The sequence below is a fragment of the Malurus melanocephalus genome, unplaced genomic scaffold, assembly GCF_030028575.1.
Source record: "Malurus melanocephalus ecotype Western Australia unplaced genomic scaffold, MMel_1.1 scaffold_272, whole genome shotgun sequence".
In the NCBI taxonomy this organism is placed as follows: Eukaryota; Metazoa; Chordata; class Aves; order Passeriformes; family Maluridae; genus Malurus; species Malurus melanocephalus.
Window position 1 is genome coordinate 296,503 of NW_026623504.1, and position 14,365 is coordinate 310,867.

The window sequence follows — 14,365 nt, forward strand, 5'->3', positions numbered from 1 at the left end:
TTTGAAAGAGTATTTCTGACCACATAATTAAAGCTACCTGGCCAGATTTAAAATAACACTTAAACATGAACTTACAAGTTATTCTAAAAAAAAAAMMMMAAMCATACTGTCAGAGAAGAGTTATGAACTCACTGACAAATATTYAAGATTAAAAAAAGCTTTTAAATRCAGGTGCACCAAACCCCATGTTCCCAAGTCTCAACTGAGAGCCAGACCTACCTTTTAAAGAAGCTTTTTTCAACACTTTCATTGCATAAAGCTGCCCAGCATCAGGCCCAATTATCTTCCTCACGAGGAAGACCTGGTAATATAAAGCCCATTTTTAAATCACTGCAAGCTTGGTAATCCAATCCAAACTCTCCCAAAGCATTTGCAAACCTCCTATCAATGTCAGGCAGCTTCCAGTGCTCTTTGCTAAGCACACACCTTTAAAGGAAGAGTAAAACTGCATTCCTTGATCAGATCAGAGCTGCAGTAGCACCCAGCTCTATGAAGCATTATAATGGCCACAAATTTTGGATTTCTTCCTGATTTATCAAACAAGTTCTTACAGAAAGATGTTTCTTTCYGTCACTTTCTTAGAGAATGACAATTTTGCCTGGTCTGCCACTTCCCAAGAGATTTCTGAGGTTTAAGACCCAAGTCTAAAACCTGAAACATTCATTTTATTAATGAATTCTGTACAAGTGGTGAGATGAAAGCAAGGAAACCTCACCATTTAAGATCAAAGAAMCCTTTCCCTCTGGAATAGCAACTCCAACAGGTTTTTCTACTCTTTTCRCTCCAGAAGAGTTTTAAAGATAGATGGGATATAACTTGACACTGAGAAAAGCACATTAACTAAAATACTGCAGTACAAATACATGGAGCTACCAATTTTTAACTACCAGATCTTCCAAATACAAAATGGTTTGGGATATATGCTCCCACTTCTAAATTGCTGTGTGTGTAATAGCAATTATTAGTTATGAACTATTAATTTTTGCTGTAAAAATAATATACAAGTCACAAGAAAAAGCCAAGAGCTAACCAAAATTGGCTCTCTRATCTCACCTTATCCAGAATTTTCTTTATACTACACTTATTTACATATATATTTTGTTGGAAATTGTCAGCTATGTAGAGATTAGATGTATTTTTTCAATAATCTTGTCAAATTTTCCATTCTATAATCAGAAATTCAAGCATTGTGATAACTAAATTGTACAAGGTTGGGAGAGGGGTTGTTTTTATTTGAAGCTCTGGTTAGAAGAAACATGTCACCATATTTCAAGGCTGTCTGGCCTTTTGTTTTAATAAGTTTTGCCCAATAATTGACCTACAACAGTGCTCTCCCACAGGTCAAGGTGACAGAAAACAGTGAAGGGGGTAATTTGAACACCAGGAACTAAGAAARCATCTGCAGATGAATACAATCACAATTATAAAATATTAATAGTAGCAACACAGAAATACTGTAGTTTTAATAACTAGCAAGTTGTGAGAACATAAGGAATTCATGTATAAATTACAAATTTAAGCTAAAAAGGCCCAAAATAGGTGAGAACGATTGAAGCATCACCTATTTATTTAATTGGCAGATAAAACCTCCTTAACTCCACATCTGCCTTGGAAGGCATATCATTCCTCAAAGGATGAAAAGAGAAATTCAGTAATGGACAGGAGGTTTGACCCTTTATTTCTGCAGTGATGTCAAAATCAGGCTCCAGCAAATCAACTCTGTGTTTGCCAAGGCCAAAGGAAGGACCCTGGGAGTAGAAATGGAAAGAGAAAACACCTCCAAAGCAAGAGCCACTCATTTTCTTGTTTGCTTTCTCTTTTCAATGGAAAAGAACAGAGATAAATAGATGTGAGCTGAGGTGTGCAAGAGGCACCATGCAGCTCCTAAAGCTGCTTCCTGGAGCAGGCAGTGCCAGCTTTGCAAAGCTCCAGAGCATGTCTGGCCAAGCTGSTGGGATTCCAAGCAAGAGCACTCCTTAGGCTGGCAGAGCCCTGAACTCTGGGAAGCCAAATCTGAGTCAGGGCTGTCTGTGCCAGYTGTGCTGAACCCTGAGGTAGCTTCAGACACATCAATTCAGGAGGAATWAATACATGGAGCCTTTCAGGCTCTGACGGTGAGAAGTGTGTGAGGGAATTGGCAATCAACATTACCAGGTAAAGGAATGTTTCTGAAACCTCAAAACATTAAGAAATATTTAAAATCTCTCTACACCACCACTTATTGACACAATGCCTTCCTAAGGTCTATTTTCTCCTCTCTCATTCCACTCTATGTAGAGGTTTGTTCCTGCCTAGACACACACACAGAACCAGCAGAAGAATAGGAAAATAGAAACAAACATAAAGCTGATTGACTACTTTTGATGTGTTGCAAAAGATGTAGTTTGAGTCTGGTTTTAAAAAATTAATTACCTTCTTATACACTAGGATTAATATTTCAACTGCTGTGTTGTAACACAGTGACTGAGAGATCAGATTTTTAACTTGACACCAAGTGGCACATTACAAAAGGAAAATATTGTAACAAAAACCCTGCTAGATTTCTTCTCTGTGCCATTTGAATAATTAGTGTCTTTTAACTGCAGATCACTTGATAAATACAGCAAAGCAGAAAACCTGAAATACATTTCCYAGGTTATTTACTTTACTCTTACTTCAGTTCAAGTTCCCAACTGCCACAATCATCTCTTCTGTAGCTGCATAAATAAAGATTTTGTGTCTTAAAAAAACCCAAACATTCCCAGCATGTCAAGTCCCATCATTAAAAGACAAACTACCACTTCCTTCAGAAGGTTCTGTCCACAGCACTGGGGCAAGACTGGGAATGGATTCAATTAGTCAACGAAATGTCAAACATTCCCAGCAACTCTGCTGGCCACTATTTCCCTGGAATGTCTGGAGAGGCCTATGGAACAAGTTCATCATCTTACCTTCCCAAATGATCCCTGTCCCAGAACCTTAAGTAGTTCAAACTGTGCTGGATCTGCTTTCTCACATCCTTCTTTCACGTGGTGTGTAATAGGAATTTCTTTCACACTTCCTTCATCCTGTGATTTGAAAGCAAACAAAAAACAACAGTGAACAGCCCTGAAGCAACTAACTCTTGCTAAAAGTGCATGTAAATACCTAGATTTCTCCTTGTTGAGTTTTATTTTAATAAAGTTTTGAAATTTTAATATGGCATAAAGGAAAACTGTTCAAATGAAGAGTTTTCCCATCTATCATACAGATGCATCTAAAATTTCCAAACTAAAGGAAAATTCTCAAAGAATGTTAATTTTCTTTTGCCATAAATATTCCAACTACAGYAAAGCTGGATTATTTTACACTAAAGGAATAAATGTACAGGTTTTTAAACCAAGACTTCTGTGCTTCACCTCTGCTTCACAGTTTTAGTTTTCCCAGTGATTACTCTTCTCATCTTTTCCCTTCCTGAAATAAGTCTTAATGAAAGCCAAATTGAATTTCATCATTTGGGGTAATTATTGCTTTTCACAGCAGCAAATAATAACWCTGGTCATCCATTTGTAGCTGGGGGAACAGGCAGCATTTGAAGACCATAAATAAGATATGAGTCATCTTAAGGACTCTGAGAATTCTTGCAKCCAAGAGAAGAAACAGCTCTGGGGTGCAGGAAGATTATCCTGTGTGGGGACCTCCTTCAGACAGCTGAGGGTAATTCTGAGGTAGCTGAGTGATTTCATGTTCTCTTGACTTTCACATGGCCTTCTCATCTTTAGCAAAGCAAGGCACAGTTGTGAAAAGACAAACATTCCTGATGACAACAAATCCCATGATGGATTGCAGCTTTTATGGTGTAAGAGAAGTTTCTAAGAGCCAAAACAAGCAAGGTGTCAAAATAAGCACTCTTGAAATTAAAAACTAAAGCAAACAACAGCAACCTCAGCTTGCAGGTGGAAAAGGAGCAGCACCCTCAGCCCTATCAAKAATATCAATAAACTTCTTTATTGAAAAATCATAAGAGAAGACCCCATCTGATTTGCAGCACTTCACTTCTAGGGCATCAAATGATTATCAGCTCTCTCTAGGCATTCCTCTTGAAAGCTTCTCTTAGGAGACACCAGAAAAACACCCCACCAACCTCCTGTAAGMTCCTGCCTCTCGAGGAGAAGTCAAACAGCACCAGGAAAGGACCTGAGCACTGGCTGGAACAGCTGGGTTTTGGAAACATCATTCTATAGTCAGGTGAACTYTTTGCCCAGCACTGTGCATCAAAACTTCTRWWYRAMYTKWGCWMARKTYRWWYAGARGTGCCTGGATTTTACACATAAATTCTGAGTAGAAATCTGATCATCTAAATTTGTACATACTGCAGTAATTAAAGAAAAAAAAAGAAGCAATCATCATACTACATTAACTGCTTCTGCCTTAATTGCTTTCCTCGTCCAGTGGGGGAAAGAAAGAGCTCAAACAAACATCTTGGTATATTCCCAAATCGTAGTCCAGCTGTTACTGCACACGAGTCCTTTCYCCTCCCCTCTCTCTCTTATTTCATCCTCTTTCTGGGAAAGGCCTGTTTGTTTCTGCCTGCTTCCCACACAAAGGTGGGTATTAACACCAGACACTGCTGGGAAACAAAGTTAATTCTATAATTCACACTCCAAGCCACTTTATTTCCCTCGCTGGTCACAAACCCACAGCTGACACACAATGATGACACACTGTAAACATCCCAACTTCCCCTCATCCAGCCACCCTGGTGACCCAGCATTTACGTACCCAGAGCATAGATGCACTATCTTTTCATTTTCCTTTAGTTTTTAAACACATGCCTAATTTAAGGCAGGTAAGAACAGCAGCATTTTGAAGTCATCGGATGACAGATGAAAGCAGCAAGTTGTACAACTTGGTGTGTAATTAGACAACAGACTTAATGGCTGGTTCTTCCTATGAAATATGTAAATACTCTATTGAGAAGCCTTTTTTCTTCACCATCCTAATTTGTATTCCCTAACATTGTGAACCTTTGCATGAGAAAAGCTCTTTAAGAGTTCAGCCTCTCCTGTGTTTATCACCCACCTCAAGCCATTAGCCTGTGACATCACACGTGGTTGCTGAGGAGACTGAGAGGATTTCTAAATGTGAACTCAGGAGAGAAATGTTTTCCATGCAAATAGACTAGCTCGAGATGGATGAAATTAGTTTTTTTACAAAGTGTTTTATCCTCACAAAAAATGTCTATATAATTTCACTTACTTAACTGTCATTAAGGTACTAAAAATTGGCATGGCTGAGGTATAAAGAGACCTCTTCATCATCACCAAGGAATGAGCACACAAAGAGCGGAGCAGCCCCAAGCCACTTTCATTTTCATTTCTACTTTGGCCTCCATGAACTGCAAATTTGGTTATCTCATTTTGTGTTCTGCTGCTCAAGAAGCAAATTTCTTTCTGAGCTGAGGCACCAGTTCCCACCAAGTGGCCTTGCTCAAGAGGGAACTACAYCCTGTTCCCAGTAGGTTCACCAGGAGCCAAAGGAAATGCCAGCATCAGTTGTGGCTTTGTCACAGCTCCCTGCACCTGACAGCAACCTCCTCCTCCTCCTSGTTCAAGACAATCCACTGCTCCTTTCCTTGCTACACTCCACACCAGGAAACATCCAAGCACTAGGTGATTCTACGCCCAAGAGTTTATTCTCCAAATCCCTAACTTAGAAATGTTGCTCCTGTAACACAAAGCAGTGGTTACAACTGCTGGTAAGATCTACTAATCACAGAATCCCAGAGTAATTAGATTGGAGGGACATTAAAGACCATCCAATGCCACCCCCTGCCATGGGCAAGGACATATTCCACTATCCCAGGGTGCTCCAAGCCCCATCCAGCCTGGCCTTGGACACTTYCAGGAATGGGAAGTCCACAACCTCTCTGGGCAACAGGCACCTGACACGCTCTTCATGACCCTGTTCAAAAATCCAAGGATAAGTCTGTTGAAAAATGATGGCCAATATTTCCATGGGAAGTCAGGCATTTCATCACACACAGGATGAGCCCAAAGCTTAGTCCAAGGTTAGCAGCACACAGAACACTCACCTTCAGAGCCCCCTAAACAGGCACTGGACAAAAACCATGCTCAATAGGGGCCTACCTGGGATATTTCTACATAAAAGCAAAATTAGCATACTGATGTAAACACTACTTCTGTTCTAAAACAGCAGAATTAAGCACCTTTGAGCTGAATGTAAAGCAACTACRTTCAAAACTACAAAGGCAGAACAGGTGACAGTGTAGTAAGAGTAACACTGAGCACTCTCTATAAAAGTTAAAGGTTGGTGTGAGCATTTTTGAAGTTGAGGGATCAGCAAATGCTCCCTCCAGCACAAGGAATCTTTCCAGAAAGCTCTGCCTCACACAACGGATTTTCCTAAACAAGGCACTTACAATCCCCACTYAGGTACTAATTTCCAAAACCATCTTTGAGACTTTGAGTCTCCTCAGATGTTGCTCAAATAAAATGATGGGTTCAGAAGTCATTAAAGAGCAGGGAATGAATAAATTTTGCTTCAACAGGAGGTCATGCTAATGAGTGGTTAAAGTGAACAGGTATCGAACACTCACGTGGTAGGAATATGGTTCACCTTCTTCCATAGGCTCATCTGCCATTTTAAGGCCATTTAGCTGGAGAGGGGAATGCAAAAAAAAAAAAAAAAAAGAAAAAAAAACATCATTAAGACCCAGCAATTTCAAATTAACAGAGTTCATAATTTGACCAATTTACATTTCAGAGAAAACAAGTGCAAACTGGTGGTGGGACTGCTCTAATTTAAAGCTGTAGTTTCAAACAAACACTACTACTCAGTAGTTATATTTAGCATCTCCCTTATGTATCATTTAGCATCTCCCTTTGTAAATGCCATCATTATTATTATTATGCCAGTGTTATTTAATTGGGATTAATTTAAAACTCCTTTAAAAGCTACAGATACCACCCCGACAAGATGACACTAATGCAGAAGTCCTCAGTTATGCACAAAACTCATGCTGCAGACACTTTTCAAAAACCTAAAGTCTTCTAATGAAAATTAATTTGCAGTTTAAAGAGAAAAGTGATTCCAAGCCTTTCTGAAAACACCAAGTCCTCAGCTGCAGAAAAAAAACCCTTCAAAACTTAGTTTAAGCTCTCCCTAAGTAAAAACCCAAACCCCAGAAATATGAAGTACATGCTCTGTTCAGACTTGCAAAGCATTAATTAAAAACTGGAAATACCTGACAAAAAATGGGTGAATCYATTATGGATTTTGCTAGTAATAATTGCCAATTAATTTATATATTAATTGTTCAGCATCTCTAGATTTATGTAGCACAGGTCTCACACTAAAATATTAACCAGAAATAATATAAGAAAACAAACTACTTTTTCTCTAAAAATAAGAGTTCAACCAATGAAATTTTTATGCTGGGTGATGACTTTTTTTCTTGTACTTCTGAATTTATACAAAATCCCTGCCTCAGATACTGGAATGTTTTATTACTGTCAGCATGGGAGTTGGTAAAACACAGGACTACAAAGATTCCTCTGCCCCACAGATTCCTCTGTTCAGAACCAAAGGCAGAATCTGGAGGAACAGGTTTGTACCATGGCTGTGTCACCCAAGAAAACCCTCAACCACTTCACTGCTGCTACAGACTCCTGGTTTTAARGAGAGCTTTTAAGAGCTAATTCATAAATTAATGATTTTGATAAAATTAAACCTCCAATTTTTGTAGCAAGATACTGGAACTTATTTTTGGACTATATCCTCACTGGGGAAAAAGAAGAGATCAAGGAAATGGCATAAAGCTTCATGTATTTTCACTCTTCAAGCTTCTATTTATCATAACTCAGTTTAACCCATTCCCATCACTCATCTCTCATGTGTTCCACTCCAACTCTAAAGACCAAAAATTACTTGCCCATTATCCTGGATTCAGAAACCAAAGCTACTAATTTGCTACATAACTTATTTATTTTTTTGCATAAATATTTTTTTCCAAATTAGATACTGGGAGGGACAAGACACTCACTATAGTTGTTACGGTATGAATTAACTGAATAAATCAAGAAATAATACCAAAKTTCAGCCCAGCTCTGACCTCCAACCTCATTTCCATGCCATTTTTTTTCACACCACCAGATGATTTACATTCAAGTGTGAACCAATGTGAAGCCCCTCCAAAATTATCCAAAAAGCTGATATGAAACTAGAAATAAACTGGGTTTCCACTCCAGGTCAGAAATGTAATAACACTGTTCCTTCACGGACATTAAGTCATAATGATTTTAATGTGCATCTCATCTTTTCTTTCTGTAAATATGAGCATTTCCCAACTTTTGTTACTTAAATTTATACTCTGGAACTGACGCTACCAGCCARAAGAACTGCAGATATGTTGAAAACAAGCTGGAATGGGTTTTGAACCCAAAATCCGTGTGTTATTTCATCTAGGCTGTTCCTGAGAACACCATGTAATGTACTTTCAACTTGCTGCCAAATCAAGTGCACTAAGCTATTGGATTTTTATGGCAGGTAATCATCTTAATTAACAATTTCCTATCATACACTTTTCCCCTTCATTGTTGCTCCTTAGTTTATGTTTGTTTTTTCCTGTCCAGTCTCTTGGTACTGATACGAGCTGGGACATCTGCCAATTTTTAGTCCAAAGAATTCGAGGTTCAAGGGCAYGAACCTGCTTTTACTGCTGGATACACACAGCTACACTTTTGCCATATTTGTTTGTGAAGCCTGGTCACTGTCTGTTAAAAACAACCCAAGTAACCCAAAACCCCTGCAAGCCTGYTGGAATATAACCCAAAGTCTGGTAGCTTGTTAAGTAATTCAGCTAAAAAAAGTCAATGACAAAAATCAAATCACTGCTGTCTTGTACAGTCACTTAATTGGCCAAGTTTCAATAACCAGAAGCTGGCAAAAAAAGAAAAGTGACAGTTAATACTTATTTCCCACCTCTGTGGAAACCAGATACAAAATGCAGCTTCCACAGCCAAGTGAGGTTCCTTTTAGTGACTTAATCATGAATATTTATGCACAAACATATATAGAACAGAACTATTTTAACCTCTAAGTCATTACTTACTAAATATCTACAAATGCACAAATTTAATTTATTATTGAGAATTAAAAATCATAGCTCTCTATAAAAAGAACAGGTAAAAGAAGCCAGTACTATGATTGTGAAGGAGATTCCTTCATCCTGGAATCCTTTTTGCTGTTCAGTGCTGCTAAAGTCCYACAACAGAACATTTTAAATATTAACTCCCCGGAAAACACAAACTGAACTCAGACATTTAGGCAAACACTGACAATACTTTCCAAACACACATTTTGGAGATGACACCAAGTACCCCACGTTGTTGATTAGTATAAAATAACAAAAGGAACTATGTAAATAGATGAGCTCAAAGTTTAGGTCAGAGCACCTGGCAGGTCAGACACTCACTTTTGCAGAGGTGCAGGCTGARGGATCCAACTGTCTTCCAGGGAGGATGAAGCAATGTGCCTCTGGATTTAAACAGAGCTGTGGATCCATGACTGGGACATCCCTGTTACCTTGGGAGAATATCCAAAGGGCGTCTGTGGGCTGGGAAAAGGCTGAACTGCTATTGCACATGTTCCTCCTCTGATATTTACAGCAYAGCAGAAGATTCCCAGTATTACCATAGAGATTTAAACCATCTTCCCCCCCATATTAAGGCTGTTTTCACAGATKACATGGTAAATGCCTTAGGAATTGGTGGATCTACAGGTTTTGGTTGAAAGTAGCCAGGCTAAAGGTCAGCAAAAATGTTTAATCACAGGCAAAGCAGCAGAATATGTAAAGCAGGTTCATCCTGCCCTGGTTTTACATGCCTTCACTGAGGCAATCAACCAAAATTTAAAAATTTCTAGAAAAATCAGAACTGGGAATTTTATCATCATCCTATAGTTAGAAGTCGAAAGCAGTATTCACCACCACTCACCTGTTTGTCTGGCTTCAAATAGGTAAAATTCCACCTAGGGATCACCAAGAGCTCCTCTATCCTTCCCATTTCCTACTTCCCTGGGATCTATTTGGGAAGTTACTGCCATGTCCCCAGATCTGCACCTCAGTTTTTCCAGATGCACACAGGAATAACCAGTYTCCTTCCCCACACACAGAAGGAATACTTCAAATACTTATTTTAAAATATTCGAGGGCAAGCTTACATAGGAAATCCCAATTATTTAAAAAATACTTGGGAAAAAAATATTCTATCAGAATGACCACATTTGTTCTTCATTTATTCTTAATTACATCTACAGAGAGTTTGCATCGTTAATTTAATTAGCAACACATTGGCCTACTGCGTGTTTCCTGAGATAGGTCTGAGGAATTTGAGGGTTCTGGACACATCCATTTCTCACCTACACAACTCCTGGGCCARCCCCAGTCCCTCAATTCCCCCCACAAAGGGAAGAGACCTCGTAACTCCCTCACACTCTTTAAAACACCAAGTAAAAGAGGGAGATAAATCAATCTAAAAAAACCGAAACCCATAATCAATTACTAGGGAGAGCTATCAAGTTCCTTTCCTGTGGCAAATAAATCATACATTCAGACAGGATACCAAACCTTCAGCAACATATAATTAGCGATTTTAAAAGAACATTTTGATCCTTCCCATTATCAGATCAAGGGAGAATTACGTGTGCCTCCAACAAGTTATAGCWCTGACAAGACACAAAGCTGACCCCAAGCATAGGGATCACTAAATTAGCAAAGCACTTGAGATCTTTCATTTCTGCCTGGGTAAACGATCCTAACTCCAGAATCAAAGCAGMCTGTCTCAAAATCATATCTGATGGTAGGTAATTCTGCAAAAGGATAAGATTTAGACTTGATGAAAGCAACTACTTCAAATTTTATTCTTAATGTTGTAAAGCACTATATAAATATCAAAATTCTACCTATGATGAGTAAAGAAGTCATATCATTCCTTGGATTTAGGGTTATTGTGAAGTCTTTCCAAAGGTATCTTGCAGGAAGCAAGGTGAGCAACCTGCAAAGGAGACTCCTGGCTCCTTTCAGAGACTCAGAACACTATAGCAGATTTCCAAAAYTAACTTCAGAAGTGGTATACAAACCCACCATCACTATTACTGTATTGCAGCCCTTTTCAATGCATAAAGACACTCATTGTTTTCTCTTTAAGAGCATTAATGTGCATAGTTTGTTTTTTTTTTAAAGGCAACTTGTTCTCAAAGATCTTCACAAAATCTTTACAGTATTGCAACGGCTGAGGGCACTTAAATTAAGGGCAATATTTTACTTTCTCTCCTTCACAGAACACCACCCGATTGTGGAGATTCTGAGAGATGCACAAAACTAGGTAGAGCTGAGTCATCCACGTCACTGCCAGTAATTACTCACAAAGGAGTTATGCAACTCCTAACACTGACAAAATTCAGTGGCCTTTGACAGACCAGGCTCAGAACGTGCTCCAGAGGATGGACTGAAAACACTGACCAAAATCAAAGATGCATTTATTTAAACTGGCAAAGGCAGCAGCTTACGTACAACAGGAGCACAGCTAAGCTCATGAAAATGCCTCTTGGAGACCAGCAACTTCCAGTGCAACCCCGTTTTCCAGCAGAATACTTTAGTTTTCATTCACTTTTTTGTTTCAGCCTTGTCTTCCTTGTCATAATCAGGCAATTAAGCAACTGGCTCCTGAAGTATTTATTGCAAAACTAAGTATTTGAGCATGAGGTTGCATTTATGCAATTCACAATATTCATGTCTAGCAAACAGCATGTGCTTACATCAATTACACAGCTCCTTGTAAATGCAATCCTCCCKGTTCAACAGGCAGAAAATGCCCAAATTCCAACTATTCTGCCCAGTTCCAACTATTTCTGCATTTCATTCAATTTGGTCAGTRAAATGTTAATGTTTACTTTCCCATTTCTTTGTAGACTGTAGCTATTTTTAATAATCTACAGTTCATTAGGATCAATACCCTCATACCTATTTTTATTACCATGGAAATACCTATTAATCCAATATCCAGGGTGAAAGAAGTTCATTGAATATTTGAAGCTTAAACAGCACAACACTCATCCTTCCTACCTAGGCTTAAGGAATTCCCAAAGTCACAAAACAGCTTCACAAAGTGATACTGGCACAGGAATATAAACACAAGAACGGCACAGTGCACAGCCCCAAATCCTCAGCACTTCAAAGACCCCCCAAAAAAGGTCAAAATAATTCAATCCTGAATTTGAGTARTTTCTTCCGAAAGTTCATGTTGTTTTTGTGACTTGAAGCATGAAAACTTGTCTCCTACCTTCAAGATCACATCCTTTCCTTGCCAGGTGTTTTTACTCCAAGTCAACACAAGTGCTACTGGAAATGCACTTATTGCTAACAACATAATCCTAAAATTAGTCAACAAGCAGAGTCCTCAGAGAAAACCATTCCTTAGATTTTTCTTCCTGTTCCACAACTGATGGACAAGAGCACTAGAAGGCACAAGTTAATCTTCAAAATAAAAGCCTATTTCACAGTAACACTTTTGACTGTAGCTCCAGCAAGGCCAAGGTCAGAGATCACACAGACTGCCAACACAAGGCTGTAGTAAGTACTGTGAGTTATACTTAATTCTATAAAATTTAAAGTGCAAGTTCAAACCCAAATTTATTTTGACATAAAATACACCTTTGTTAAATCCCCAAACCACGTGGATGTAGAAATCCAACAAGTGAGAAGTGCAACACATCCCTGAGATCACTTATAAAAACGGTTATGACAACACAAGCATTTGTTCCTCTAAGTTGGGAACGTCACACTCAACTTGAAGAAACTGGTTTAGCACAAATGGGCTTTAAGTACTGCTGGCCAAACTTAACATAGACACAACAAACACCAAGTCTCCTTTTAAACAGAGCACAACTGGAGGAGCTTTACACAGACCTTGTGAAATAATTCATGTAMAGGCCTGAGGAAAATACAGTTTAAAGAGTGACTGCTGCAAACAGTTGCATTCAGATGTTACACACACAGAGCCCTTTCAGCTGSACATCCCCTGTCCTGTGCTCTGCTGGCATCCCTTGGTGGGAGGGCTTGTCCAGCCAAAAAATACCCAGAGATGCACATTCCAGTTCAGCTGCAACACTCTATACTTGATTATTTTAGCACCAATATATCACAATTTTCTTGTATTTCCTAAAGAACTGATCAACAGGAACAGGAAAGTTCCCAAAGCTTTGCTACAACTACAACATACTGCTTTTACAAAGAATATGAACAAATAACCCTTCATACTTCTGCTGACTTTTTAATCCTGCAGCTTCACTAACATAATTGGCACTTCTCTAATATTAAGGTACAGAAAATATTTTAAATGTTAGAGTGTAGCAGACATGGTACAAAAATATCCAGTAATTATAATATCTAACAATGGTATTAAAAACACCAAATATCAAAAGCACTAACAAATTTGGGTTTTTCTCCCTCTAATTTGTTATCAAGGAAAAAAAAATCAACAAGACCCTTTAAAGAACATCYTTTCATTCTTGCATATTTAGTATTTGAGATGATTTTGCTGCRGACCTTTTTCACTTACAATAAGAGTCTGGTGCACCACAGAAAGCAAGTCTGACCAGTTTTAAGCAGCTTTATTTAGATAACATCTTTTGTGTGTCTAACAGACCCAGGTGTAATCTTTTATTTGTCATAGCTGATGATACCTGATACGCAACCCTTCACTTCTGATTTCAAAGTGCCAGAGTTTTAATACTCGAGCACCACGTTCTGCTGAGACACGGGAATCATTGCAACAGAACCAGTTTTACCTTTTATTTTCTTTTAAATTTCATTTGCTCCTTGCTGATGAAGCACCTGGAGCACTAAGCAATACCTCGAAGTCGTTCCTCGTTCTTTAACACGTTTAAGCATCCAAACCTCAGCCAGGCACTCCTGGTTCTCCGTGCTCGTTTTGTTTATGATAATCAGTGTAGAGTTATTCAACGTTTAAGCATCCAAACCTCAGCCAGGCACTCCTGGTTCTCCGTGCTCGTTTCGTTTACGATAATCAACGCAGAGTTAGTTATTCAACCTTTAAGCATCCAAACCTCAGCCAGACACTCCTGGTTCTCCGTGCTCGTTGTGTGTATGATAATTAACACATAGTTATTCCAGGGGAAGGCAAAGGGACCTCCGTAGTGACAACCTACCTGGATACGCAGCCACATTAGCGCGAGCAAATTTCCAGCACAACTTACARTAACTTTTCACAGGAGCTACGGCCATAAAAGTGAGTTTACAAGCCCCTGGATGTTMCGTGGGGACGGACACCTGTGACACGAAGCAGCCGGGAGGCGACACAAAGCA

The 14,365-nt window shown here is 38.9% G+C and overlaps 1 protein-coding gene across 4 annotated transcripts in view; it reads right to left on the bottom strand.

Moving 5' to 3' along the window:
* RPS6KA6 (ribosomal protein S6 kinase A6) overlaps positions 1-14,338 on the bottom strand; it is a 35,543-nt gene extending 21,205 nt beyond the window's left edge. For 2 of the 4 annotated variants that reach the window (XM_057376179.1, XM_057376178.1), the window contains exons 1-4: positions 9,455-11,571; positions 6,578-6,637; positions 2,931-3,047; positions 220-301 (exon numbers count right to left, since the gene is read on the bottom strand). In XM_057376179.1, the coding sequence (XP_057232162.1) occupies positions 220-301; positions 2,931-3,047; positions 6,578-6,637; positions 9,455-9,625 (430 nt within the window). In that variant the 5' untranslated portion in view covers positions 9,626-11,571. Of the gene's footprint in view, positions 1-219; positions 302-2,930; positions 3,048-6,577; positions 6,638-9,454; positions 11,572-12,320 lie in introns of those variants that run through there. The other 2 variants (XM_057376181.1, XM_057376180.1) reach the window with 2 other exon arrangements.
* Positions 14,339-14,365: the final 27 nt, after the last annotated feature.